Source organism: Colius striatus, chromosome 8, assembly GCF_028858725.1.
Source record: "Colius striatus isolate bColStr4 chromosome 8, bColStr4.1.hap1, whole genome shotgun sequence".
NCBI classification, from domain to species: Eukaryota; Metazoa; Chordata; class Aves; order Coliiformes; family Coliidae; genus Colius; species Colius striatus.
Window position 1 is genome coordinate 25,281,056 of NC_084766.1, and position 27,335 is coordinate 25,308,390.

General features: G+C 45.8%; 1 protein-coding gene across 1 annotated transcript in view; it reads right to left on the reverse strand.

Moving 5' to 3' along the window:
* Window positions 1-11,739: 11,739 nt before the first annotated feature.
* The window catches only part of SLF2 (SMC5-SMC6 complex localization factor 2), a 31,142-nt gene continuing 15,546 nt past the window's right edge, over window positions 11,740-27,335 (reverse strand). The window contains exons 9-20 of the mRNA XM_062001571.1: window positions 27,019-27,121; window positions 25,539-25,614; window positions 23,614-23,755; window positions 23,137-23,260; window positions 21,995-22,171; window positions 21,353-21,450; window positions 20,586-20,670; window positions 19,515-19,637; window positions 18,680-18,757; window positions 16,881-16,967; window positions 15,394-15,462; window positions 11,740-14,339 (exon numbers count right to left, since the gene is read on the reverse strand). Of these exons, the coding sequence (XP_061857555.1) occupies window positions 14,304-14,339; window positions 15,394-15,462; window positions 16,881-16,967; window positions 18,680-18,757; window positions 19,515-19,637; window positions 20,586-20,670; window positions 21,353-21,450; window positions 21,995-22,171; window positions 23,137-23,260; window positions 23,614-23,755; window positions 25,539-25,614; window positions 27,019-27,121 (1,198 nt within the window). The 3' untranslated portion in view covers window positions 11,740-14,303. The remainder of the gene's footprint in view (window positions 14,340-15,393; window positions 15,463-16,880; window positions 16,968-18,679; window positions 18,758-19,514; window positions 19,638-20,585; window positions 20,671-21,352; window positions 21,451-21,994; window positions 22,172-23,136; window positions 23,261-23,613; window positions 23,756-25,538; window positions 25,615-27,018; window positions 27,122-27,335) is intronic.

Genomic DNA, 27,335 nt, shown 5'->3' on the forward strand with positions numbered 1-27,335 from the left:
GCTGGAGCTGCGGTAGCTCCTGGCCTCGCAGGGGGGTAATTAGTGCATGAGCAAAGAGCGAGCGGAGCCTGGCGCGGCCAGCGCTGCGTATTTACAGGCCTGAGCTTGTGAGGCTTTAATTAATTAACGAGTCATCGGCAGCTGGAACCAGATCTATTTTCAGAGCCTTCTCCTGCTCTGCTGCCCCCGTGAGATTAACTGAAGGAATTCAGGGCCCTGCGAGTTTGAAGGCCTGGGCCTTGCTCTTATTTGCCGGGCTTTCCCAAGGGCCAGGGGGGGATACGGGCGGCAGTTGAACCAGACCCGACCCTCTCCCACACCCTGTGCCCCCAAGAGCGGTACTGCCAAGCCAGGAGGTCATGCTTGTGCTCCAACCTCAACCCAGGGCCAGCAAGATGCTGGAAGGGGAATTTGCCATCAAGAGCAGCCTTGCAGACCCTGTCCCAGCCCAGAGCAAGGTGTCCTGGGCAAACCCTCCTCTCCGTGGCCACGCGAGGAGATTTTAACCTTAATGCTCTCTCCTCATTAATCCCAATGGCCTTTAGGAAAAGGAGATGCTTTAATGCCTTGATCACCTGCCCAGGGTCTAGTTACTGTTTAATTTCTTGTTGTCAAACACCGTGTCCCACAGAGAGTGGACGGGGCAGAGCGGGGCTGTCCCATGTCACAGCTCTGTCCATGCCATGGTCAGCTGCTCATCACAGCACAGCCCCACCACTCCAGCACACAGCAAAGCCAGATGGATGCCCATGCTCAGGCAGCATTTTGGGGCTCACCTATCTCTGCCAGGTACCCTTACCCACTGCAGCAGGTAGAAATGTTCACAGCCAGTCCCTTTTGCCCCTCCAATGTCCAAGGAGCTGAGGTGAAGCTGCTCTCACGTTTCACTTGGCACCACACCCCCGTCCCAGCTGGCATCCCAGATGACGTGAGGAATTATAACAGGGCCACAGCACCGTGAAATATTGATGGGATTAGTGCGGATCAGCTCTCCCAGCACACGCGCTGCGCTCCCCCCAGCCCGGGAGCCAGTGACCTGCGTGCACTGGGGCTGCAGCTCAGTGCCCAGGATGGCGGTGCTGCCGTGTGCTGCCTGCCAGACCTCCAGCCACACACGTTTCTCCAGCCACCGCCAGCCTGCAGCCTTCCTAGAGGGACATAGAGAATCCTGGCACAGCACAAGAAGACACACGCTATGTTGCTTAATGCATGACGCTGCTGTGCCTCTGGCTCTGCCAGGGGTGAAGAGTTGTCTGGCTTGGTTGTAGCTCAGCACCCACTCCCACCCTGGGCTCCGAGGGATCTCCCACCCTGCCTGCAGCCCCAAAACCTGCCAGCCTCCAGGCTCCAGCCCCCTTGCCCCTTCTCAAGTTCACCCTGCATGGCCTGGACCACGGGGGATGCCCCATGCATGAGGACGTCCTGGGTGACTGGCAAGAGACCCCTGTCCTCCCCACTGCTGCACATCCCCACTCCCACTGCTGAGAACCAGGTTCGGCCAGGAAGAAGGTTTCACTATGGATGACAGAAGCATAAATACAAACAACTTAGTGGGGCTGAATAACAGCCAGCATTAAATAGGAAACAGGCTGGCAGGGCTGTACACCACAACAGCCCCCAGTGTTGGGGTTGCGGCGTGGATGGGTGTCAGTGTCTATCAGATCCATGGAGCTGATGAGGCTTTGCAACCTTTGGTAGGAAAACACCTTTCCCTCGCCCCGAGCAAGAAAAGCAAGATAAAACCTGTGTTTGGGATTTGGTTTGCCAGCCTTTGCGGTCCGAGGGGCAGCAGGCGGCCGACCGTTTCAATCTCTCTCCAGACTGGTTTGAAAGGCAGCTGAGTGTTACAAAATCACAGCACTCCAGCAGCTGGGGATTTATGAAACCCACAAAAGGGTTGTGAAACTTATGCTAAAGCCGTGCCAGCCCGCACTGTGCTGCCGAGAGGTGTGTTACAGTGTCAAAACCACCATCGGAAAGCCAGGTCCCTTTCCCTTTCAACATGAGAATGTAACAAGGAGCAAACTGGCCTTTCTGTGCCACCCCATCCCTCCCTGCTCTGCCTGCCTCCGTGGAGGAGAAGCCCAGCAAGGAGCACACCAGCCCCACACCGTGGGGTCAGCCTTACTGCTCTGGCACCCTCTGTCTTGGTGCTCGCCCCAGAACCAGCCTGCCCGGGCTTCGGGCCAGCAGTGCTGCATGAAGAAGACCCACGGGGGATGCCTGGAGCCCAGCAGCAGCACTCAGGGCTTGCCGGCAGCTGAGTGCATGCTCACCAGGCTTAGCTTTGATTCTTGAGAGCATCACGGACTCGCCAGACCAAGCGTGATGCTCCACAGATTAACCTCAGGGGAAAAGATATATTCCAGTGGGCACAGAACATAAGAGCCTCTTCCCTTCAAGTCATCAAGCAAACTGCCCACACCACTGCTTCTTGGGGCTGAGAGCCAGCAGGGAAAATTACAATTGCAGAAGAGTTTGTCTGAGAAAGTTATAAGGAGCTGGAAGAAGGCAGAGGCAGGCCAGAAGGCAGCTGAACAGCCAGCTCCAGCTGCACCCACTCCAGCCCAGGGCTCAGTTCTGGGGAAGGACAGGACTTTTCGCCCCAGCTCAGTACAGCAGCAGAGTTGCTGCCCCGACTTCCCGCAAGATGAGATCCCCTGTAAGCACTTGGCAGTGGAAATGGGGATGTTTCGCCCGAGGCTGTTTGTTGATGAAGGCTGCCAGGTGCCAGCAGCCCCAGCCACAGAGCACAGCGTGGTGCCAGGGTGGATTTTCTCAGGGGAGAAGCAGTTGAGTCACAGCAGCCTCCGATCTGTTCCCACAAGCCCGGCTGCGAGACACACGCCGGAGTTCGTGGAGGCCAGGAGCTCACACAGGGAGATGGTGGGGTTTGGTTGGCTTGTCTGCAAACCCCTCTGAGCCAGGGGAAGGCATCAGCCTGGCTCGGGATCTGTCGGCAGCACATCTGCAGGGAAAGGGCTGCTGGGGCTGAGGGAGGGCAGGCTCCTGACCTGCCTTTCAACCAGGCAGGGCTGCTTCGGGATGCTCCTGCAGCATGGGGGCAAATGCCAACAGCTGCTGGGAATCCCGTTGGAGAGCCAAGAGTGGCATTTTGGAGCTTGACCCAGTGTCTTGTCACAGTTCTGGGACTAGAGCAGAACCAGGGTGGCTACAGGCAGGGAAGGGGCAGAGCCACAGCTCCAGCCCTAGGAGAAGTGGCTGGCTCAGCTGGATGCCAGCAACCCCTCTGCCTACCTGCCTCTGGGCTACCAAGTTGATCATGAGACTGGAGCGTCTTTCTTATGAGGAAAGGCTACAAGACCTGGGGCTGTTCAGCCTGGAGAAGACTAAGGAGAGATCTCATTAACACTTAAAAGTACCTAAAGGGTGGATGTCAGGAGAATGGAGTGATACTTTTTTTTTGTACTGCCCAGTGACAGGACAGGGGGTAATGGACACAAACTGGAATACAAAAAGTTCCACTTAAACACGAGGAAAATCTTCTTTCCTGTGAGGCTGAGGAAGCCCTGGCACAGGCTGCCCAGGGAGGGGGTGGAGGCTCCTTCTCTGGAGGTTTCCAAACCCGCCTGGACACGTTCCTGTGTGACCTGATGGAGGTGAACCTGCTTTAGCAGGGGGTTGGACTGGACGATCTACAGGTCCCTTCCAGCCTCTACCATTCTATGGTTCTGTCATCCCAGCTGCTCCCAGTAAAAGCAGATGGGCTCCAGCCTGGTCAGGGACCACAGAGGGGGATCTCTGTTTCGGCAGCTGGGACACAGAATTTCTCCCTGCATAGCAGGATGGGTCTCTGCTGCACACTGCCAAAAGGAGGAACATGCATCCATCCATGGGGTTGCACAGGGGCTGAGGCAACACCAGTGGCTTTTAAGAGCTGCCCTTTTGGTTGAGCCAATCTGCACTCTCCAGAGCTAAAGCCAGGAGGGTACAATGGCCTCCAGCATCCACCCTCTGTGCCAAGCTGCCAATGAGGACCCACATCCCCAAAGCTTCCTCTTTGAGCCGTCTGAGCCTCTCTGCCCAAGCACCTTCTCCCCAGGCTGCCTCTCCTTCCCAGCCCCCAAAACCCGTTGCCATCGCCACCGCCAAAGGACAGACAACGGGAGCAGTGCAGTAAATAACCCCTGCACACGGGCAGGACGTGGAAAGCAGAGCTGGCTGCATCCATCACTCTCACAGTTTTTCTTCAGCTCTGACACTTTGATGGGGAGAGGGGGTGGGGAAAGAAGAGGAGCTTCCAAAATTTATGAGCTCGGATTTAAAAATACATCTCCTAGAAGCGCTGCAAAACCCGGAGCTGGGGAGGACGAGTGGCTGAAAGGCTGCCTTCAGGAACGAGCATGAGCACTGCGCCTGCCTTGGAAACAGGGATCTGGGGCAACCTGCATGGCTGATGTCGCAAACCCTGTCCCCACTGGGATCGTTTTGCAAGTCACAGCTCTCTGTGCTGTGCATTACAAGCCAGGGGAAAGGAAGGGGTAATCCAGAACAGGTTAAAATCCCTCTGGCCCTGTGGTCATGTCAACCTTAGTGCAGACAGGATTTGGACTGTCACCTTCCATCGCCCAGACTTTCTCCTCTACGTGCCTGACCTCCCGCTGCTCCAGGCACAGCCAGCATCGCACAGCCAGCATCTCCCCTTATGCAAAGAGAAGAGCTTGTACGTGTAAATGTAGCTGAAAACACCTCCAGCACAAGGAATCACATACCAACCACTACACCAAACCAATGTCAGGAAGAGCAACCACCATATCCGAGGGAGGCCTTGGTCTTTACAGACGGACTGTCCCCCAACAGGGTGATGCACAATGAGCAACTGAGAAACATTACCCCATCACTAAAACCATCTCAAAAGTAACTTAGCCTGAGTGACAATGATGCTCAAAGCAAGTTGTTTATCTGCTGAGATAAAACAAGCTATTTCAAGCTTGCCTGTTGCTGTAATTTTCTTTTAAACTCAGAAAGGACTGAAAAGCCCTGAGCCAACAGCCTCACCAGCAGGGTCCCAGCTCTGCAGGGAGAGCTGCCCCAACCTACTCCTGGCCCTCCTGCACCCACCTGCCCTCGAGGGATGCTCAGAATGGAACAGGAAGATGGTCCCTGGGGCCATTGCCACACCTCTGCTGAGCTACAGTGCCATTTAGGATGATTGTTTTGCCATGGAAACATCCCCCTCCAAAGAACAGATCTATCAGCACGTGTCCCAAAAGCAGCCTGGCATTCAGCACATGGTAATTTTTGCCTCCCTGTGTTGGAGGCCAGAGTCTTTCTTACCCTTCCCTTGCATTTCTCTGGGTTAACCCATCAAAAGCTTGGCATGAGCCCAGGGTTCCTCTAAAACCTCCTCCTAAGCAGATTTTTGGTGGGCTCTTCAGATACACAGAGCACTTGAAGTGCTCTGAATATTTCAGGTGAAACGTAACTCTGCTAAGTGTATCCAACCTTGCTCTGCAGCCCTAAGTCAGGGGATTTTCTCCACAGCCTTCGGGAACTGATTTGCTTCTTTGCTTCCTTGTACTGTTCAGCTGAGTTAATGTATTCCAAGACTCGTTATTTTTGGGTTTGGGTTTTTTTTCCTCCCCCTACATAAGCAGATTTGGGGAAGCTGTGGTGAGATGCCTTACAAGCAGTTTTTGTCCTCAGGTGCTTTCCGAGCAGGCTGCATCCACCACAGCCCAGTGCTTTAGCACACCTCTGCACAAATGGTATGTTTGAGAGTCGGATGGATTCCTTTGATTCATGTTCCTGCATATCCATACAGCTAATTTACCTTTATTAAAAATTAAAAAAAAACTGAAAAGAAAGAAAGAAGAAGAGAGAGCTGTTAGAAGGACAGTGCAAGGCCAGCAGAGCGAGTGCCGGAGGGCCAGGTTAATGAGCTGGGCGGTCGCTGAGGCTGAGTGCTCAGGCGGGTTGGAGCCAGGAGTTGCTGTCCCAGCAGGGCTGACTCAGTCCTTCATTAGGCAGAAACAGGCTGCAACGTCCTGCACCCACTCCTGTGCCTTTTTTTGGGGTAGCTCCCTAAGCTCCAGGGTACGTGGTTAACCCTGCTCGCTCCAGGTGTTTTCCTGAGGGGAGTTCCTGCGTGCCTTGGGCCTGGGCCAACCTTCCTACCCAGCCCCAGCTGCACCCCTGCGCCTGGGGGAGAAGGTGAAACAGGAATAGGGATAAATGGACCTGCCCTCACATCTCAGGCGAAGGCCACCCCGTTGGCTTCCCCCTCTGCCTCTGCTTTGAGCTGCTCCTCAGCGAGGACACTGCCAAGGCGAGGGAGCGGGGATTTGCAAGACACCCGTCACCATCATTTACTCTTCTAATTTCTGACCCTCAGGGTAGGAAGAACATCAGAGCACTGCAGGCAGGAAACAACAAGCTTTGTAGGTCATATCAGTGTGTAAAGTACCATTAGGAACCACAGCACGAAGCATGAATAATACTCCCTTTATTCCACCATATACCTCAACGCCCTTGAAATAAATGCAAATGGTTATTTATGGCCAGGGCTCGTATGAGACGCCTGCTCAGGAACACGGGGCTGAAACGGAGCTGGAGCACTGTTTGCTCTCTCCCCTGTATACAAGCCAGGACACATGCAGTGCTGATGGGCTTTGTGACTGTCCAAGGGATCCCAGGCAAAAGACAAGCAGGGACATCACTGTAAATCTTCCTCACACAGATTTATGCTCTGTCCATTAGACCAGAGCCACAACGCATATGTCCTTCCCTGGCACCCTCCTCTCTGCAAAGGACAAGCAGGGCAGGGGAAACCCTGAAGGACTCCAGGCCCGGAATGGGACCTTGAAGAACAGGTCACATCATTTCTGAAAAGCCAACCTCGAAGCCTTTCCTAAAATCCTTTCAGTAAACAATGACCTCGATTGCCAAAAACGATCAGATAATGCAAAGGCTGGGAGAGATGTGCACTGAGTCACCATCTTCCAAGCAGGTTGAACTCCCTTTTGTCTTGGCAGCACCAGAAGCCCCGCTGCCAGCTGGAGCAGGGTGAGGTTGCCCCCAAGAGGCAAATCTGACAAAGCAGCCAAGAGAGAGGAAATGCTGATCTGTTCTGAACGGACCACACGGGAAAGATTAAACAAAAACAAACCCAAACCAAACTCCTCCGAGCTTTTATTTTAATTCCTCCCTGGCTGAAAACATCTATGGATGGGGTGGGAGGGGAGAGGAAGGTCAGCTTTGGCGTGTGGTTGCTCGGGTGTTATTGTTTGGCTGGAGCTCCTGACCCACATGGCTTGTTTTCCTGGTCTCGCCTGCAGTGTCATTAGAAAGATCAAAAAAAGCCACCGGCTTTCCTTCAGCCACATGAGACATTTGATCCCATACACCTCACTAGGGGCCTTCAGAGCAGCACCTTCAGCAGCAACTCGTGTCTCAGGAGGGGAAGGAGTGACACGACCATGCACACAACAGAGTTTGGAAACTGTCAGATGACGCAACATGAAATCCCTCGGCCATGCAGGTGAAGCACACAGGCGGCCCACCACGCTGCACCCAACTCCTGACGCCTTGCAGGGGGTACAGGAGCAGGACGGATGCCTGAGGTACCTCCCCAGCACACGCTGCACCCTCCAGGGATCAGCAGCTCAAGGCTTGCTCAGCCTGGCAGGGATGGCTGCTGTGATTTCATAGACCCTGATGGATTTCTCTGCTGCAAAATGCTCTTTGAATCTCTAAGCTTTTAGCATCTGCGACATCCTGAGGCAAGCAGATCCTCAGCTCCTGTCTCCTTTTGTTTGCTTTGAGCCTTCTTGCTAATAAAAGGAACTACAAAGTATGAAGCCAAATTACAAAGCACCACTGAATGACTTCTCTGTATTTACCCTTTTTTAGGCCATTCAATTGTCGAGCTCCCCATCTTACTTTCCAACATTACAACAATTTCTGAGCTGGAGAGACGCTGCTGACTTAGAGCCACTGCAATTTATTCCTGTCCTGTACACACACATGCAGATTCCCTCCCAAAGGGCTAAACCTGTGATATAACCCACAATTTCACCATTCCTGAAGCCGCTTCTCCAGAGGACACAGTTTAAACACCCCAGCTGGGATGTGCCCAGGGCACTCCCTGCTCCTGGGTTGGGCTCTTCGTGGGTCCCCCTGCCCTGCTCAGAGAGCACCCCCACACCCCCAGCACCGAGCTACCCCCCACAGCACCCCAACTTACTGTCAGCTCCAAACTGGAGGCGTCATCTCCACAATGACTGTGGCGCTGGCTCCTGCCAGACTCTCAATTAGGAGGAAGGCTGACACAGTTTCTCAGCAAACGATGTTCTGAGGGGAGAAACAGAATGAGGGCAGGAGGAAAAATGGGCTAATCACAGCAAATCAACTGGATAGGGGGGAAAAAAAACACGTTGTGCTGTGCAAACCATACCATAACAATGCTGGGGCCCAAGATACTGAAAAAAATAGGTTAGTGCACAAGGGAGGGAGGCGGCACTCCACAAACACCCACGAGAGCTGGTGTCAGCACAGCCTCTCAGCATCCTCTGCTGCCAGGCCTCGCCCTGCAGCCCGGGGCAGGGCAAGGGGCACAGGTTCAGTTTCCAGCAGGCACACCAGTGTGTCTGAGAGCCTGACCCACACTGCCCGAAGAGCCCACAGCCACCCTGCACTGCCTTTAGAAAAGCCTGAATAAAGCACTTCACGCCCGGCCATCCCTTCCCCAGCAATCCCACCGCCCCCCCCCCCCCCCCCCCCCCCCCGGTCTGGTAGCTTGAAGCTATTCTTTTGACTGCAGCCACAGCCTGGTGGTCTGCGTGGAGTGAGACCCCCTGCTCCTGCCTGCGCCCCCTGCTCCTGCCTGCGTGCCGAGAGCCAGCACTTTCATCCTTGAGAGAGGCGAGCCCGAGCCTCAGAGGCAGAGCCACGGAGCCCAGCAAGCCCAGCCCCAGCTCCCAGCACTGGCTGCTGGGTGAAGGAGTCCCTCTTATAGCACAAAGGCAGCAAAAAGAATAAATCTGTTTACCCTTTTCTGCTTTTCTCTGGGAGAGGGAAGAGGCATCGCTCGCCCGGCTCCAGGCTGCTGCAGCTGAATGCAAACCCAAGGGTGTGTGAAAATGGCCCTGTGAGGTGCCCTCCCCTACACACCATACGGGCCAAACCTGCCTTGAAAAGCTTTAGGTCTCCCCTCAGGCTGACGGCAAAGACGCCTTGATGACAACAAAGGGAACGATTCCAGTCGGAGTTTCCATCCCCTCCCCTATGACCTCCCCACAGGGCACTGGGAGGTGGCAGGGAGGCTGAGAGAGATGAAACATGAGCAGCAGCTCAGCACACAGAGACGGGTAGGCATTCAGAAAAGGACAACGTCTCAAACGCCACTTAAAAGCCACCTGCAAATCCATCTTAACCAGCAGCCTGCAAGTATGGGGACAGGCTTTCAGCATCCTGCCCGAAAGATCAAGATGGGAAGACGTGGATGCTTTTCCTCTCTCACCACCCAGCCCTCCTTTTGATACCAGATAACATATTCCCTTTCAAATTCCTTACTGCAAAGGCAAGGAAGTGCTGGCTGAAAAACGCATCAGTCAGGCAAAACTGAAAGCACTTCTGCAAGGAGAAGCCCTTTGAGGAATTTACTTTCTCCCTATCAGCAGCCCACGCCATCCTCCAGCACTGAAAACCCTTTTCAACACTAGATAAGGAGAGGCCCCACCAGTAAAGCTGGCAAGACATCCACCAGGCAGAACATCAAGGTATTTCACAGCCCGGGGGCAAGATGGGAGAAAGGCAATTTGAACAGCATTAAAAGTGTTCTGATAACCCACAAGGAACGAGCTAAATCCACTCCAGATTGTCCACCCTCTCCAGGCAACTCCTTTGGAGCTCCAAGTGAGGCTCTTACAAGCTCATGAAGCCTCTTCTCTGCCCCCCACCAGTCAGTCCAAAGAGCCTTTTCTCTTTTTCAGGGTGCAGAAACAGGCAGTGGTATGTCAGTGCCCAGAGCTGCTACCCTCCCACAGCGGGTGCTCCCCAGGCGAGAAGTTTCCAAACTTCTCCTAAGCCCTGGGAATGAGCCCCCAGAAGAATTACTGAGGTCACCTCCAGCAGCACCCTTTCCTGTCCCCCTGAAAGGAGCAAATCAAAGTCACACCAATGCTAGAAACCAGTGGAATTAAAACAACACCCAAACCCAGGTACTATGTTGTACCTACACCTCACCTGGGAAACAAGAAAAACACACAAGACCAGTGGTGTCAGTAATGTGGCTGGAGGTGTTCCTGACAGTGACAGGGTCAGCAGAACCCTCTGTGTAAGCTTGCTTGAACTCTCCAAGTGCAGGTGCAGTCTCTCTCTGACAGCCCAGGTGCTAGGTCACCTCCCAGAGCCAGAGCTGGCTGCCACACGCTGCTGAGCAGACACCTGTGATGGAGACAGTCCTGCCTTTGCTGTGCTGAGAAAGTTAGCACTGCAGCATCACAGAATCATAGGGGTTGGAAGGGACCTTTAGAGATCATCTAGTCCAACCCCCCTGCAGAAACAGGTTCACCTAGATCAGGTCACATAGGAACATGTCCAGGTGGGTCTTGAAGACCTCCAAGGAAGGAGACTCCCCAACCCCTCTGGGCAGCCTGTGCCAGGGCTCCCTCACCTCAACAGCGAAATAGTTTTTTCTTATGTTTAAATGGAACTTTTTGTGTTCCAGCTTCATCCCATTACCCCTTGTCCATTGAAAAAGTGCTGTCCCAACCTCCTGACACCCACCCTTTAGATATTTATATATGTTAATAAGATCACCCCTCAGTCTCCTCCAGACTAAACAGCCCCAGTTCCCGCAGCCTTTCCTCATATGAAAGATGCTCCAGTCCCCTGATCATCTTGGTGGCCCTGCTCTGGACTCTCTCCAGCAGTTCCCTGTCCCTCTTGAGCTGAGGAGCCCAGGACTGGACACAGGACTCCAGATGAGGCCTCACCAGGGCAGAGTAGAGGGGGGAAGAACCTCCCTCAACATCCTGCCCACACTCTTCTTGATGCATCCCAGGATGCCATTGGCCTTCTTGGCCATGAGGGCACATTCCTGGCTCATGGTTAGTTTATTACCAACCAGGACTCCCAGGTCTCTCTGCAGAGCTGCTCTTCAGCAGTTCATACTGCTGCAGTACTGGTGCAGCCTGTGCAGGGGGTTGTTCCTCCCCAGGCGCAGGACTCTGCACTTGTCCTGTTGAACCTCATGAGGTTCCTCTCTGCTCAGCTCTCAAGCCGGTCAAGATCCCGCTGAATGGCAGCACAGCCTCTGGGGAATCAACGAGTCCTCCCTCAATATAAAAAAACAAAGGTCTTTTTCCACACCAAAATGCTGCCTCTAAAATCCTATCCCATAGCACCCTCACCAGCTGCTGCACCAACAGCAACTGCACACTTGTGCTCCAGTCACCTGTGCTCCCTAAAGGTGTTCTCAATTGGACTATATATCAGCTTTGGGGAGTTCAGTGAGCTCCTGCAGCTGGTCCTTCACTGCAGCTTACACCTCCTCCTGACCTGCAGCCAGAACTACCTGCAGGTCATTAATCTCCTCTGAAACACCCTTCCATCCCCAAGCCCCACAGCAGGAGCAGTGAGGACAGGAGATGTGCATACAGCTTCACTGCAAGGTTTCTTCAAGGCAGCAGCTTTTTTAGTTTTAAGCCATACAGAGGCTTGTCAGAAAACATACCAAAAATAAGGCAGAGTCACAAATGTGTATTTTATAGTCAACCTTTAATTTTTCTGTCTGCGATTACTGCAATAAAGTGCACCTAAATTCACATAAAATGAGATAAAATGGCTCTTAATACAGCCAACGTAATATCAAAAGAGAAACCTCAGTGCAAAATGCTTATCTGAAGACAACCCAAACAGTTAGGACATGTACTGTGCAAACAGCCGTTTCCCATGCATGTAACCTCTGGCTGGGGGCCAGGAAATGAGTCGGCAGAACACGAGGAGCAGCAGGTTTGCTATTTCATCTCCAGGAGTCCTGGAGCAGAGCTCAGCTCATCGAGCCCCAGGAAAGCCCCCACGGAGGTGCTTTGGGCTCACCTCCACACGGATACCCAGGAGCTCCAATTCACCCCACGTCTAGACTTAAGCAACTGGGGAATTACTGCTCTGTTACGAAACAGATGGAAGAAGAGTCCAGACGAAGCAGGAGGGGGAGGGCGGAGAGGAAAGAGAGAGAGGGGAAAACGCCAGAATGTACACACAGACATGAAGCATGAAAACAGGACTGGCTGAGCTAAGAATGATTTCCAAGGCTTTTCTCCATTTATAGTAAGGTAATCAGCTGCAAACCCAAACATGACAGCGTGTGTTTTAAGACCAAAATAGGACCTGCAGCCCTTTTCTTTTGGGTGAAACAGGGCTGAAGTATGCCTATTTTGTCCAGGGGTGTTTAATTAGAAAAGCATGTCTGGTTTTATTATTTCATTGTTCTATTAAATAAGAGTTAATATCAAAGTGGTTATTTCATCTGGAAAAACAAAAACCCCAAAACCCCAGACCTCAGCAGTTTCAGTGTGCTTTGAACTGCAGTATAAAAGCTGTTCATCTAAACTCCTCCCCTTTCCTTCTCCAAAATACACAGGACAGCGACTTCAACTTTACAGGGTAAGAAAATATATACACATTCATACAGTAAACATCATCTGCAATTGCCTTTAAACTTTATACATCAGTCAGAAAAAAATATAAACATGAATAAAATTATATACAATATATTCATCAGAGTGAGCAACTGCTACCAGAGGGAAGGCTGATGGGGCTGGCAGAGACAGGCTGGGCAGACAATGGCATTGCCATACCTATAGAACACCGGGTAATTTATGGGGTTTTTTTTAGCCTAAAGCAATTCTATTGCCAAACAAAGACAGCCTTTGAGGTAGATTCTTCCAATTCTTAAATAACACATTGAGATTTAAAACAAGGAGATTTTCTCCCCCTGGCAGGAACGGTAACTTTTGTTTGAACAAAGCTAAGCTGATTATCCCGTGAAGGGCACATCATGCTGCGGCCTTAGACTAGCTCTCCTACACTTGACACAGATCATTTCATATGAATATGCAAATAAAATACCTTCCCTGTGAGACAGGTGTCCCCTCTATAGCAGTTCCTTTAGACTTAATACACAGACTTAAATTTGAAGGGCTGGTGGGGTTTTTTTAGCCTTATTTTACATTCTCATCATGGAAACTGGCAGGGAGTGTATCCTATGTGACAAGACAGGGTAACCTACAAAATTAAAAAGAAGCAGAATTATAAAATGCACATGGAGCTTTTATAAAAACATCAGTTGTGAAGGGAATCCCAGCTGGTGTTTCTCCCCAATACCTACACAAACAGCTCACACTTGAGCTCACGTGGCTTTACACAGGTGGGCCAAATGCTCATGTCCCCACATCTCCACTGAGCTGACACTCAGGATCAGTATTTTCTCCATTTAGAGAAAGGAGACACATAACCAATACAGAGACGTTTCTTTCTTTAAGAGCAGTACAACAATACCACTGATGGATAAGATTTCATAACTCTGTTTTAGAGAAGCAGTTTCTGCACAGTCACTTCCACTGTAGAAATAAGTTAGCACCTCAGGATAAGGAAGACAAATTCATCACTGTAATAGCAAACTCTATCTTGTTGTTTGATAAAAACACAACCATGGAGCAAAGAAACTTCCCCTTCACCTGTTTGGGCATGGCCACTCTTAAGCTCTGTTTGCACCCTCCAGTGAACAGAACAGTCACTTGTTCACACGCAACTGCTGTGTTTTGGACTTCTGGGGTACACTGGATGGTCACACCAATGCTGTTTTGTTGATTCTGCAAAATTTGTTCTTTGGCCCAGTTCTGAACCACCTCCTCACAGCAGGGGAGGTCTAACACTGATTCTGAACTTACACTGCTCATCACAGGGCAGCTCTTTTCCCATCATCCTGAAACGACACTTACGGGTGTGTGCTGGAAGGAAAACTAATACATATGGTTTTCAAATACTCCTCGTGATTCAAAATGGAAAGGAGAAAACTTCCCTGAGCTTTCAACCTGACCAAGTATTTCTAACCAATTCAGACAGGGCTATGGAAGTAGCTGGCTTCTTTTCAGTTTACCCACTTTATTTTTTCAGAAGCAATGTTAATCAAATGAGGTCCTTCCGTTACTGGTATTTGTCTGAAAGAAGATCAGGTTCTAACTCAGGTGACTGAATTCCTCTGTTCTGACCACTCATTCTACTTTCTCCTTGATTGCAGAGTTTTTCTGTTACTTTCTCCTTAACTAGGTGAGATTTCATGGATCTGGCTCCCAGAAGTCATGGAGCTTCCCCTGAAGAGTAAAAGCAAAATAGTATAAAGTCAGAAAGCTGAAGTAAAAAGTAGGCAAGCACTTTGCTTGGGGTCACCACAATGTCTAGCAAGTCCTTAGGATTTTATTTGGAAACACTTGCCAGCCTCTCTGTATGTGAATCAACCCCAAATACCTCTGAAAAACACATCAATCCCTAAGCAGCCTCTGCCGCCACACTGTTACTGCCCAACTCCCTTTCCCCTCTGTGGCAGGAAATATCACAATGTCTTTTTTGCACATTGCTGGGAGCAATTTGTAGTCTTGACAGAAAAATGGTTGGTTACATTAATTAACCATCAAATGCTTAATTTTAAACTGAAGCCAATACCAAGCATTTATGTTTAATGTATTGTTTATGGAAGTGATACACTGCATTACTGGAAAGCTAAGCTTTTCCAAGACAGGTAGCTTTATACTCCAAGGCAAGACTCAAACAGTTGGCTTGATCCCATTACAAAAGAAACCTTACAATCCCAGACTGGAAGAAACAGCTCTGAACTCTGGGTTACCGGTAGAAACTACCCACCTATTCCACCAAGGGCAGCTAGGTTACCAGGAAGGCAAATACTAATGAGGCACTAATCAGGACATTATTTACTATTGCATACTTTTACAGAGCCTGAAAGGCTTTTCCTAACCATTGCATGAAATTCAACAAGTGTTGATAGAGCCTTGGACTCAGTCTCAAGTCACAGGGTGCTGGACCACAGCAGGAAGTGCATCACTGCATTCCTGCCCCAGCATCCTTCTCAAAGCATCTGCTAATGACTGTAATCAGAGACAGGCTCCCCGAATTGACTCACTGCTAGCATTTTAGTCTATGACATAAACCATTTACAAAAGCAGCACTTTTGAGGATAAAGATGAAATCTTGGCTTCACTGAAGCCAGCAAAGAATTGTAATGAATATCTATTCTAATACATCTAAGTGTATTCCACATCTCTTCAAAAGAATATGCTGGTTTCAAATGATAAAGAATTAGTTAAATGAGCCTGCAACATGAAAAGACAGAAGAAGGTTTCATTACAGTACCTGAGTAGGCCGTGTGGTTTGTATCATGTCTTGCCACTTGCCATATATCCTAGCAACCAAGTCTTTCACCTGCAAATTCAGATTGATTACTTTAGCCATGTATGTTAAAAAAGCTACAAATCTTACCGCATTTCTGCCTCTGTCCCTTCCCCAACCTCACTGGGCCTCAGATACACCCAAGGGTTACTGGGAGGGAACAATTTTACAGCTGGGACAAAGTATCACCTCAACTCCAATTAGATCTCTTTAATTTGGGACTCTGAATTCCAAGTCATGTACTCCATCCACACAGATGCATTACAAGTACATGACTCCCCATGGTAAGTGCTTAGAATCAGCACAAAGGCCTCTGGCTTCCAAACATCTACCTCATCCTTTGGCTGACTTAGGTTTGTTTCACAAGTCCTGATTGCACCTAGAAAACGTGCCTGCAACTGCAATCACAAAAGCCAACTCCACAGCGCTGGCTGCTGCTGAAACTGATTCCTCATACAAAAAAAATGGGCTTTTTCATCACCAGCCACAAGCAGGTGTTTAGTCCAAGCCATTCAGAAGAGAGATTTGCATCATATGCTGTGTTTAAACTCAGCACAGTGGTGTCCTCTTGAAGTTACTGCAGTACAGCACAAATTAAATGAGGGGAAAAGCTTGCTCTGTTTTCCCCTTACCTCAGTGGGGGCAATAGAAGCAAAAGTGAAAGTTACCTGAGATACAAAAATCCCAGGCAACTTGTTAAGAGGATTTTCATGTAAGGATGTACACATCTGCAGTGCTTGATTTAAAGCTGAGGAAGCCAAGGGTGTTGAAAGCAGAGGTCAGTCACTTTATCACTGATCTGCTTTGGCTTGCTACAACAGCATGCTACAAAGCATGAAAGTCACAAAACCAGGACTATGATCAGGAAGTACCACCCCACAAAGCAAATGAAAAGCCATTATCCAAGCATGGTGCTGCATCATGTACCCTGTTGGCTTAAATCCCCAACATTTTGAACTAAGTCGCTAATTTGAAAATAAGAGGCACACATGCAAGACAGGCTTGGTTTTGGGTCCCCTGTACCCTGCCTTGCCTGTAGCCTCTGCTCTTAAAAGTGGAGTCAACTATCAGGCACTGCCAGGAAAAGAAATGCAGCAACTCTGTGGGTGTAAAAGTTGAGATGTCTGGCTAAATGGAAGACAAGTTCACACTTTATAGTTGTAAGCTGATTATTAACACACCTAAGAGCCTATCAACACTCCTCAACTCCAAAATCAGAACAGGTGCTGAAAAATAGTTTTACCAGTAGTAAAATTATAGTTGTTGAAGAGTTCTGTTGTTAGCAAAAATAGTATTTTTCAATGCATGAAAACAGGCATACATGTATGTACACGCAAAGAGAGAAACCAGAAACAGAAGAAACCCATGAAGAAGTCTTTGAATGTCCAGGGGTGGGACAAAGGAACAACATACATCCAGAAAAACACACAAAACCCTAACGTACGTCTTACCTTGGATCGATAAAACAGCCTTGCATCTTCCCTAATGTCAGACTTTATGTGCTTGTCTAAGGCACCACAAAGCTTCAGTAAGTGTTGCTAAATAAAGACAAAAGTCCACAGCTATTTAAATCCTCCATGTCAAAACAAAACACTTCCAACAAGTATTATTTCAACTTAAAACTGATACACTTCACTCTGAATTTTTCTCTGAAATATACAGTAAGGAAGTGGGAAAAGAGAGAAAACCAGGTGACAAGATCCTCTCAGTTGCTGGGATGCACCCAGTAAACTAGGTCTAAGAGCTTTAAAAAATGTTTAAAGTACAGCAGAGCTATACATCACAAATTTTGAAGTTCCTACTAGGTAATTTGTACATCTTTTCTGTTCCCAAAGCAGCAAGTGCAATGCCATTCACATCTTTTACCAGTGAAAAAAAGTTAGGAAGTTACAACAGCTAAAAAAAACCGTTTTCAATAATGATGATTCAGGTCACTGTCTTTTGGAGGAATTGGCTGGGCAGGTGAAACTTATTCAAGGTTTGTGTACTCATTTACTTCTCTCTACATTTCTGATTACTCTAATAAAGCAGTTTTGAAACTTCATAATCTCTTGATAACAGCTCCTAAGATCAGCCTGTGAATTTTTTAAAAGTTCCCATTTCCAGTCCCTCACTGAACAGCTGCAAAGAGGCTCTGTTCTGCAGAACACGTGAGACATGCTGAAATCCTACTTATAAACATTTGCTGGTGTCTCAAGACCATGACAATTTACCCCATCTATTTGGAGGAGGACCAGAAATGGAACTCTGATATCGATTTGATACAAAGTCTGGCCTGCAGAATATTCAGCCACATCCCTCTTGAGGTTTGTTGGCTAATGGGTAGGTGAATAACAGACTCTTTCTGCACTGAGAAATAGAGACTATATCAAGTTCTTCACAGTTCTTCAGGAAGGCAGTTGCAAAACCCCTAAATCTCAAAAGGTTATCACAATGTAATTATTTTCTTTACCAAATACAGTTTTGTTTCAGATTATACTCTGTGATTATCTTCTTGCATTGGGTAGGAAGCTGAGACACTTTAGTCCCCAAATGTACCTCTCTCAAACAGTTCATATGACAGATTCCTTAAAAGCCAAGAGTGATTCAACACCAGCACCTTGCAGCAAGCAACTCCCAGAGAGCAACCACAGAAATCTGAACAGGATTACTGAGAGGCTGAGCCTTACTTAACAGATGTTCACATCACCTGGCACAAAGGAACTATCACTACAGGGAACAGAAGAGATGCCATCCTAGCTTTCACTTGCTGCATAGCTGCACTCAGGCACAGAAAACTATGATGTGCCTGGATATATTTTACTGGATATTTTCAAAGTATTTTTCTTCTAGACTGAAAAATTTCAACCCTATTCCAAAAATTCAAAGTCCAATGATCCTATGAATTTCTGTGTTACCTCCAGTTACCTCCTGAGAAATGTAACCAAAATAAACTGGATCTGCTGATCCAAAGTCTTATATTTTGAGATATTTCTAGCTGCAGAAACTGAGAAGATGTTTCCTTCTTCACAGTGAATGAAAAGTCTTTTGTATTGACTTTGTCCCAGAACAAAAGTATCCCCCAGTGCTATTTTCCACTGGTGACCTTCTATCACTTGATTGCTCTTACCAAAATAAAATGGTAGGGGGGTTGGAAGGGACTTTTAGAGATCATCTAGCCCACACAGACCACATGTACACGATAAGAGACCACATGCATATGATAAATGGTCTTTTAGAATCTCAGGATCTAGCCACTGCAGTTACTTACCCTTTGATTAGAATTTACAACATCAAAGAAACTGGCTTCACTGACTAGATGGAGGAGGATGTAGATTAGGTAGTATGCCTGGAGAGAAATGAGAAGAGCTTTAGCAGTCAAAGCACAATGATACCTCTTCACATCTAGGTACAGCACTATTTTTGCTTTCTGGAATGATTCCTCCAACATCCAGATCTATGGACAAGGATGTCTACACAGTTGTCATATCAAAAACATTTAAAAACAGTATTATGCTGCTTAATATAAAACTTTCTGTAGTTTTAATTACTGAAAATTAATTCAGCAGTTGGCTTTTATTGTCTCACCATGTACATCGAGAACAGACCATTGCAAGAGATTCCATGACAGACTCAAACAACCGACCAATGTTCAGTTTTTGGATGGATGGAAATACTGAATCCTTCTAATACTTGTTCACGAGAAAAGATTCATAAAAGAGTGATAAATCGATATCTGAAGCCTGCAGGTGAAGGTCTGGCTTAGCATGAAATGGTTTCCACTGACTACATCAGAAAGGAGGGAGAATGGTCCTCTAATTACAGAAGACAATGACTCAAGATATGACCTTGCCATTCAGAAAATCTGACAGTTCCCATGTTTCTAAACCAGCCTAATCCCTGTGCTGCTTCTTTCCTTCCTCCATGACAATAATCAAAACTGAACATGAGTAATGTTTTAATTACACAGATGAACAACAACAAAAGTGTATGTACAGTTTCATGTACAGAACTGTTCTCTCTTCACAGAATTTAAAAGAAACATTCTCCAAATTGTAAAAGATGCATAAAAAGACAAATGCACAAGAGCACTCTCAGCTACATACCTCCTGTTCTAATTCTGTGTGAAGGTGGTCTCCATCAGCATTCTGCTGCTCCAGTCCTTCTCTCATCTTCTTCAGTAGATTAGAAGGTTTCATGTACACAAGAAACTGATGCAGAAGACACATCTACAAATAGAAACATTAACAAATTGGCCTGGTTTACTGGCAATAGAATTGGAAAACGGGTACAATGACAATATTACTTGTTCACTAAGACAAGAACTTAAGTGTGGGATGTGTAATTAAAATACAAGTTTCATGCTTTGGGTACTTTTTAACTATTCACAAACTGAAGTGTTTGTACATTGCCTCAATAAAAGATCAACCCTACAAAAACAAGGAGTGGCTCCACATCAACCCAGAGCAAGACTGAAAGAAGTGTCTAAAGATTACAATGTCCAAATCAGATTACTTAGGCACATAAACATATTGCACTTAGAAGCTGCAGAACATGAAGGCCCTGGTGAGGCCTCATCTGGAGTACTGTATCCAGTTCTGGGCTCTCCAGCTCAAGAGGGACAGAGAACTGCTGAAGAGAAGCCAGCGCAGAGACACAAAGATGACCAGGGGACCGGATTATCTTCCTTATGAGGAAAGGCTGCAGGAACTGGGGCTGTTTAGTCAGGAGAGGAGAAGACTGAGGGAGAACCTCATTAATATTTACAAATATCTAAATGGTGGATGTCAGGAGATTGGGGCATCCCTTTTTTCTCTTCTATGTAGTGATAGGACAAGGGGTAATGGGCACAAGCTGGAACACAAAAAGTTCCATTTAAACATAAGAAAAAACTATTTCACTGTTGAGGTGAGGGAGCCCTGGCACAGGCTGCCCAGAGGGGGTGTGGAGTCTCCTTCCTTGGAGGGCTTCAAGACCCACCTCGACACGTTCCTATGTGACCTGATCTAGGTGACCCTGCTTCTGCAGGGGTTTGGACTAGATGATCTCTAAAAGTCCCTTCCAACCCCTACCATTCTATGATTTTGCAAGGTTTTTAAGAAGAGGCTTACAGTATTAAAACACAAACAATAATAGATATGTTCCAGCTATACACATACAACACACATATGCAGTACCTGCTTGTCACTGTCATCAGGTATTTCTACCTGCTTTTTAAGCAGCTTTGAAATTAGCACTAGGCTGAGTCGTCTTCTTACTTCCCTGAAAAGCAATTACAAATATTTACTTCCCAGAGAACTTAAGTCCAGATTGTTTCTACAAAGCATATTTGGCTCTGCCTGGCTTCCCTAGATAGAAATTTCACTACAGCTATTAAATTGCATCTTCTGAATATAAGTGCTATTAAACTAGTAAAGAAGATAGTAAAATGTAAGGACCCTTATCTCATTGCAGCTTTTCTTCTGCACAAGTAAACACTGCTAGGTATTTGCCTCCAAGCCTGAAACTGAGCACCCAATTAACTCTCCTTCCTCAGATATGTTACAGTTTATTAATTTCAAAGATACAGAACTCAGATTGACACTTAAAAGTAGAAATGAATCATCCAAAGAAAATGTCATTTTTGCCCCTTCAGACAAGAATTAGAATAGGTGGTGGATGTCAGAGTCTGAAGTTGCAAGTTTTTCTTTACTAGAGGGTATCAGGAAGTCCACAGCTGGAAAAACTACACATAAAATGTAAAATAACACTTTCCACTGCAGAGGCAACATACAAACACCAACAATTGTCTATACCTCTGTGACATACAAGAAAACTCAAATACTTTTTGTTTTTAAAGCCCCATTTAGTACCTATTGCATTTAACAGACTTTGAGCCAGCAATTACCACCACAAATAAATTAGCTGCTGACCCTACATCTCTCTGACATTACAGTGTCATTACCGTCCACGGATTATCCAGCTAGGCACCAGCTGAACTAGCCACAGGAGATTGTGGTGATGACTGGAGAGTTCACTCACTGCCAAGCAGAGCTCGGGCATCTTTAAAACAGTAATAACAACAATCACAACACTGAAGTGGGGATACAGCGGGCATTTGTTTTATCTGCAAAGGATAAACATCTACTCCCTAGAAATAATGCACAAGCATGAATGTAAAGAGATGTCATAAGAGATGATGTGCATAAAGATACTTCTGCATTGCACCTTAGTTAAGTCTGCTAAATGCAGCAGGGTAGTTGCTCTTAATGTTGCAGATTGCTCTTAATGACATTTTATTAGCTCAATGCAATCTCTTCTCCATTCTTTCAGAGACACATTTTAAACACACAGTTATTTTAGTAAATGTAAGATAAAGTTCAATACAACAGTCTCCTTGCAGAGGAGAACAGGCAAGAGTAATATCATGCAACAAAAATCCTCTCAGTATACCCACCCACCACTTGAATCTCACACAAATCCAAGTTGTGTTACATTTTCATGCAGTACTTTTCTGATACCAACAAAAAAAGAAAACTTCCACACAGAAGTTTCTTGAAAATTAAGTTTCAGAAACCTAGTATAAGAAAACTATTTAGTAAGTTACCTTTGTATCCCAGTCTTCTATACTTATCAGAAGCTTTATGAAAAGGCACTGAAAATCTATCAAAGGAATTTGCTTTAACTGTTTCTCCAAGCTTATTTTAAATAGCAGCAGAAGCAGCAGCAATATTTCTTGATCAGTATATCCACCCTGAAATACTGTTGTACAGAAACCTAGGAACTTTAAAAACAAAGAATAGTCATTAAAACCTGGAATTGTTTTAGCTTACTTTAGATGAGAACTTAAGTTTTCCATCATTACATTAAAAGGCACCTCAAATGACACGCTGTTCTTTCAACACTTGTGTACTAACATCTCCCAGTAACTGCACTCCTAACACTGAACACATAAATCAAGAGATATTTTTCCACCACCCAAGTACTATCACATGGGTTACTTATAATATGGCATGTGTGTGTAAATGGGAACACAAATTAATGAAGAGATGTGTATTCCATCTCTAGTGGAGATGCTCTGAGTGCTTCCTCTTGAACTAAGTGATGTTATAGTTAACCTCCGATTGACTTCTTTAGAATTGATGTTAGCAGGATTCAAATACTTTCAAAAAGAACTCTGAAACCAGTTTTATAGTCAGTATTTTAACCACACAATCTTTAATCCAAGAGAATTAGCCTGTGAAGTGTGCCCCAATTAGGCCTGTGGTCTCATGGGACACATGACACATCTAACAGCTCACTGCCACAGAAGAGGCAGTCACAGCTCCACCTGATGAGCTGCCACCTCATTCACCTTGTGCTGCTATGATCACAAATCTCCAAGAGCTGCACTAACACATTTAGGCAGCATAAAACACACCACTCAACAGCAACTCTTTCTTCAACAAATGTTTTTGCTCCCTCATGTAGAAGTGCCACAGCTAGAAAAGGGAGGCAGAAGAGCTGTGGAGCTGTGAGTGAAGCCAATGGAAATCAGGAAAGTGAAGTTTCCAACAAGCCTATAATGGTCTCTGCTGAATGTAAAGCATCTACTCACAAAACATGCCCAAGATTCAAGACACCAGGATTTGATAAAAAACCCTCACAACCCCAAAATAAAGCAACAACCCAACCCCACCCTCATTTTCTGCCCCCCAAAAATCCACACATCCCACCTGACCCCTTGCATACTAACTGGAATTTTCTTACCTTAATGACATTAATTAAATTAGTTTCTGGTAGACTGGAGAAGGCTGGACAGGCAGAGGTTGGGTCTCCCTTTGGCTGTTGTTTATTTGGTGTTTCTTGCATCTGATTTCTAATAAAAGAGACCCTAATTTGAGAAAAAAAAAATCAACAGTTAAAAATCCCCCAAAGCCATATTTGCATTAAACTGAAGAATAAAAACAATCCCAAACCCTGCAGTTTTAAAAATGCCTTGAAATAAAAATGATCCTCAGTTACAAAACAGACACATCTCCCTCAACTTGTAACCAATTACAATTCTCATCAGCCATTTAGGCAACAATTAGTGCAAATCTCCATTAAGAAGGTGCAGGACAAAGGACAATTGAAGAGTATGGCTTGATGGAAGGGAGGGGAAATAAAGGACAATCTTCTACATTCTAAGCACAAGGCTTGCTTTCACAGGATCTAAGCAATAAATATCAAAAGAAGAACACTTACAAAATATCACATTCGTTAAAGTTGGGCTGAAGATGCTGCAATGGAAAGAGAGATCTAAACGAGACACCCATATTGACAAAAACAGCTGAGACATCAGCTAGTGAAGGAATCCATGGTTTAGACTGTTCATCACTGATGGAAGCTACAAGTAAAAGACATGGAATGGATTAGTTTTTAATTTAGTCTTAGCATTAGTTCCTTTTAAGGGAAACAAATAAGCTCAGCAGGCTGCATCGATTCTAGCAGCTCTCAGCTCAGAAGAGCTGGTACACTGAACAATATGCTTATTTTCAGAATGAGGAGGGGAATAAAAAAAAAGTGTAGTCTAACACCTCCTTATGCTAGAAAAACACCTTCCCTATGGAACAGGTGAATTACTTTAAAGTGCCACCCATTTTCCCTTTCCATGACAAACAGCAGAATAAGCAAGGAGGCAGTACTTACTTTTAAGAGAACATACAAATCACTGTTCAGCTAAGAAGGTGTTATTGTGGGACTGGAAGTGGATCTAAATAAGATCTGAAAACAGGTAAGACTTCTAGAACAGAAGTGCTAAACAGAAGGAATTAATTTATTTGATAGAAATAAGAAGCTGTGCTCATTGCAAAAAGGGCTGTAAGTCTTGAAAGTCTGCAAACTGTGTAGAGGAATGTCTGTAGGACACTAAACTAGCACAATAACATGAAACTAGACACAGTGTTTTCCAAGCAGTGACAGGAGTCACTAGAATTCTGAACTGGGTCTATTTGGGGTCTTAGAACTAAGTTTGTAAAAAAAATAATAGAACATTATATACTCTCTCTCTCTCCATATATATATATATATATATATATATATCTATATATCTATATCTATACACATTCAAGACACTGCAGGTTCAGATTTGAAATGTTCAATCCAGTAAAAACAAATAAAAACAAACAAAAAAAGTCCAAGAAAGATGCATCCTTAGAAAAGCACTGAAACAGAGTGTCTCAGAATGGTTTAAAGACTCTGCTTTTAAATTTTAAGGTGGTTAGCCAACTTCCCAAGAGCAAATGTAGCCTATTTCATCCTGCTCCAAGTTAGAGATCTGTTAGGATCTTCCTAGCCTTAATTCTTTGAATGCTCATTCAGAATCAAGCTTGATGCCAGCCAAACAAAAAATAAAGGAGGTTACCTTCTCTCTCCCATCAGCTTAGTCTGATTTCAAACAAGAATGAAAATATGGGGTACAATTTGGACATACTTTCAGAAGTACTTCAGAAGAACCACGTCATTTTACCAGTGTGACTGGAAGGCTTAAATGAATTAGTGACTTTTGATGGATCTGAATAAAGTGATGACACAGAGAACACAGAAAGGAACTTGTGTACAAGCATTTGAGGGTACAGATGAAGGAAGGCAAAACACACAAGATATGAGGAGCAGTATGGGCTGAAGCAGATCCTTGAAAGTGTGTTTTTGCAGGTATATGGTTCTTTTCACTTTGGCCATTTATCTGGAAAATAAACTATATAGTGCTACATACTGGGTATGATTATGTGAAAAACACCTCAGGGGCCTTAAGCTATGAAATGTACACCTGCATCTTCAAAAGTAAAAGATGGAGAAGAGGGTAAACTTTTGAGCAGACTGGAGCTCACATTTGGGTCAATTTTATTTGTGAAATAACAGAAGGGAGTTTAAAAGGCTCTGCACCAGATGCACTACTTTGCAAATACATGCCAGGACCACATCCTGTGGCACAGCTTGCACATACTCAGTGCAGACCAACTCCTAGCATTTGTGCATTACATAAGTAACAGAAGAACCTAAATTCCTGCCAGCATCACAGAACACAGCCAGTGCCTTTTATCTGCTCCCCAGTACCTTTCTGTACTTAATAAAAGGGAAATGAAATGCCTTCATTCAGGTGGTCAGTTTTCCATCCCTCAAATACTCACCGTTTTTTAGTGTTATGTCCATCAATCTGTCTAAAATCTGGGTGGAAACACAGTAGTCAGGATGAACAGATATCAACTGCAGTGAGAAAAGAAGCTACATGTCAAGCACCAAGTTGCATGATGACATCAGTTTCAATTAAAAAAAGAGAAAGAAACAAACCCCAAACTCTTTAGTAAAATAAGAAACAGTAACAAAAAAACCCTCACCAACCTCAAAGCCTCTAAAGCAAGATACATACCAAGGAGAACAGGATATTGTGAATATTATTCATAGCACCTGTGCACTACTTGAAATACTGTGAAATTAATTCTCTGCAAAACCAGAATGCTGTAAGCCCACAATTAATTGGTTAGTTCATAAAGAGGTACTGATGGTTAAAAGAATGGAAAGCATCATGTATCCCTTTGGAATCTATTTGCATCTCTAACAGAACTGATGTCCTTCATCAGGAGCTGGGGCAGAGTCAAATACAATCTTTTCCAGTCACGGGCAAGTTGAACATGTGTAACACTACACTGAAACAATGAATTAGTATTTTGTAGAACTCTTAACTACAAAAACATGACTATGAAGTAAAGTTCAGGTTTCCTGGACGACTTCACCAGCCCAGGAAAAAAAATCTACTCTTTCTCCCTGAAGTGCTGGATGGTTTCCTGCTCTTTAAGTGGGCTGAATTGGCTCACACTGCTTCCTTATTACAGGAAGACCAGGACTCACAGAAGGGGTGGAAGGTATTTTTTTTACTGACTGGAGGGAAGGACATAGAGGAACAGAATATTTCCCTTTAGGCAAAAGTAGAAAGCCAGTCGACAGACCAAAGCTGCAATTTCCCAGGTGGTCTGGCTTACTTTCTTGCTTCAGGCACAGTTAGAATGTGGTAAATAATACCAGAATGAAGACTGGAGAGGGGCATTTCTTGAGAAATAGAAAACAAATTCCTGAGGATTTAGACAGCACCACAGACATGTAGAAAGCAGAGAACAAACACATTTTCTTTTCTCCAATAATGCAGGTATCTCTGATGATTGAGAAAGTGACAGATGTAGTAATGGTACTTTTGCCTATACTTTTACATGTATTTTGTTAGTTTTGTTTTAAAGGTGGAAGAAAATAAGATTAACATTTGCTTGTGTGCTTTGGCCTACACTACTATGTCCTGAAGTTTCTTCTCACCTAGCGTGTACCGCTCCCCTTGCAAAGGCAGCCACACATGTGAAGATGGACAGGGACAAGTAGCTTTGCAGTCACTCAGAAAGCGTGGAGAAAAAGTGACCCTAGTGTTTTATCCCTAGTAACAGTCAAAGTATTTCAGACTGGAGAACAAATCAGAACCCAGAAAGAAAGATTTTGCTCATTTAGAAGTTGTTAACCTAACACAGCAGATTCCCAACCTTGTTCTGGTTATTCCTGCTACAACTGGCTTCCAGGAAGATTTTTATACCTGGACAGAGTATAACTGCATAAATAGCGCAGTCTTACCTGGAAAAGCCACTTCAGTATTGGTATGGGACACAAGATACAAGTGTAAGCAGAACTTAGAAAACCATTAATTGCTAAAGAAAGCTGCTGTGTTACTCCAGAACTGTAAGACAAAGAGGTGGGGAGAGAAGAGAAGAATCAATTAGTGGGTGAATCAGCACTTTCCCAAAAGTGAAAAGATCCTCCCCACCCCTCAGATTAGCATCAACAGCAAACAAAGACCTGAATGTTCACACCAGATGTTTTCCTTATGGTCTCACCTATACAAAATACTCTAGTAATTAAACTTTATTTGTTATTTAGAGCAACTATGTCTT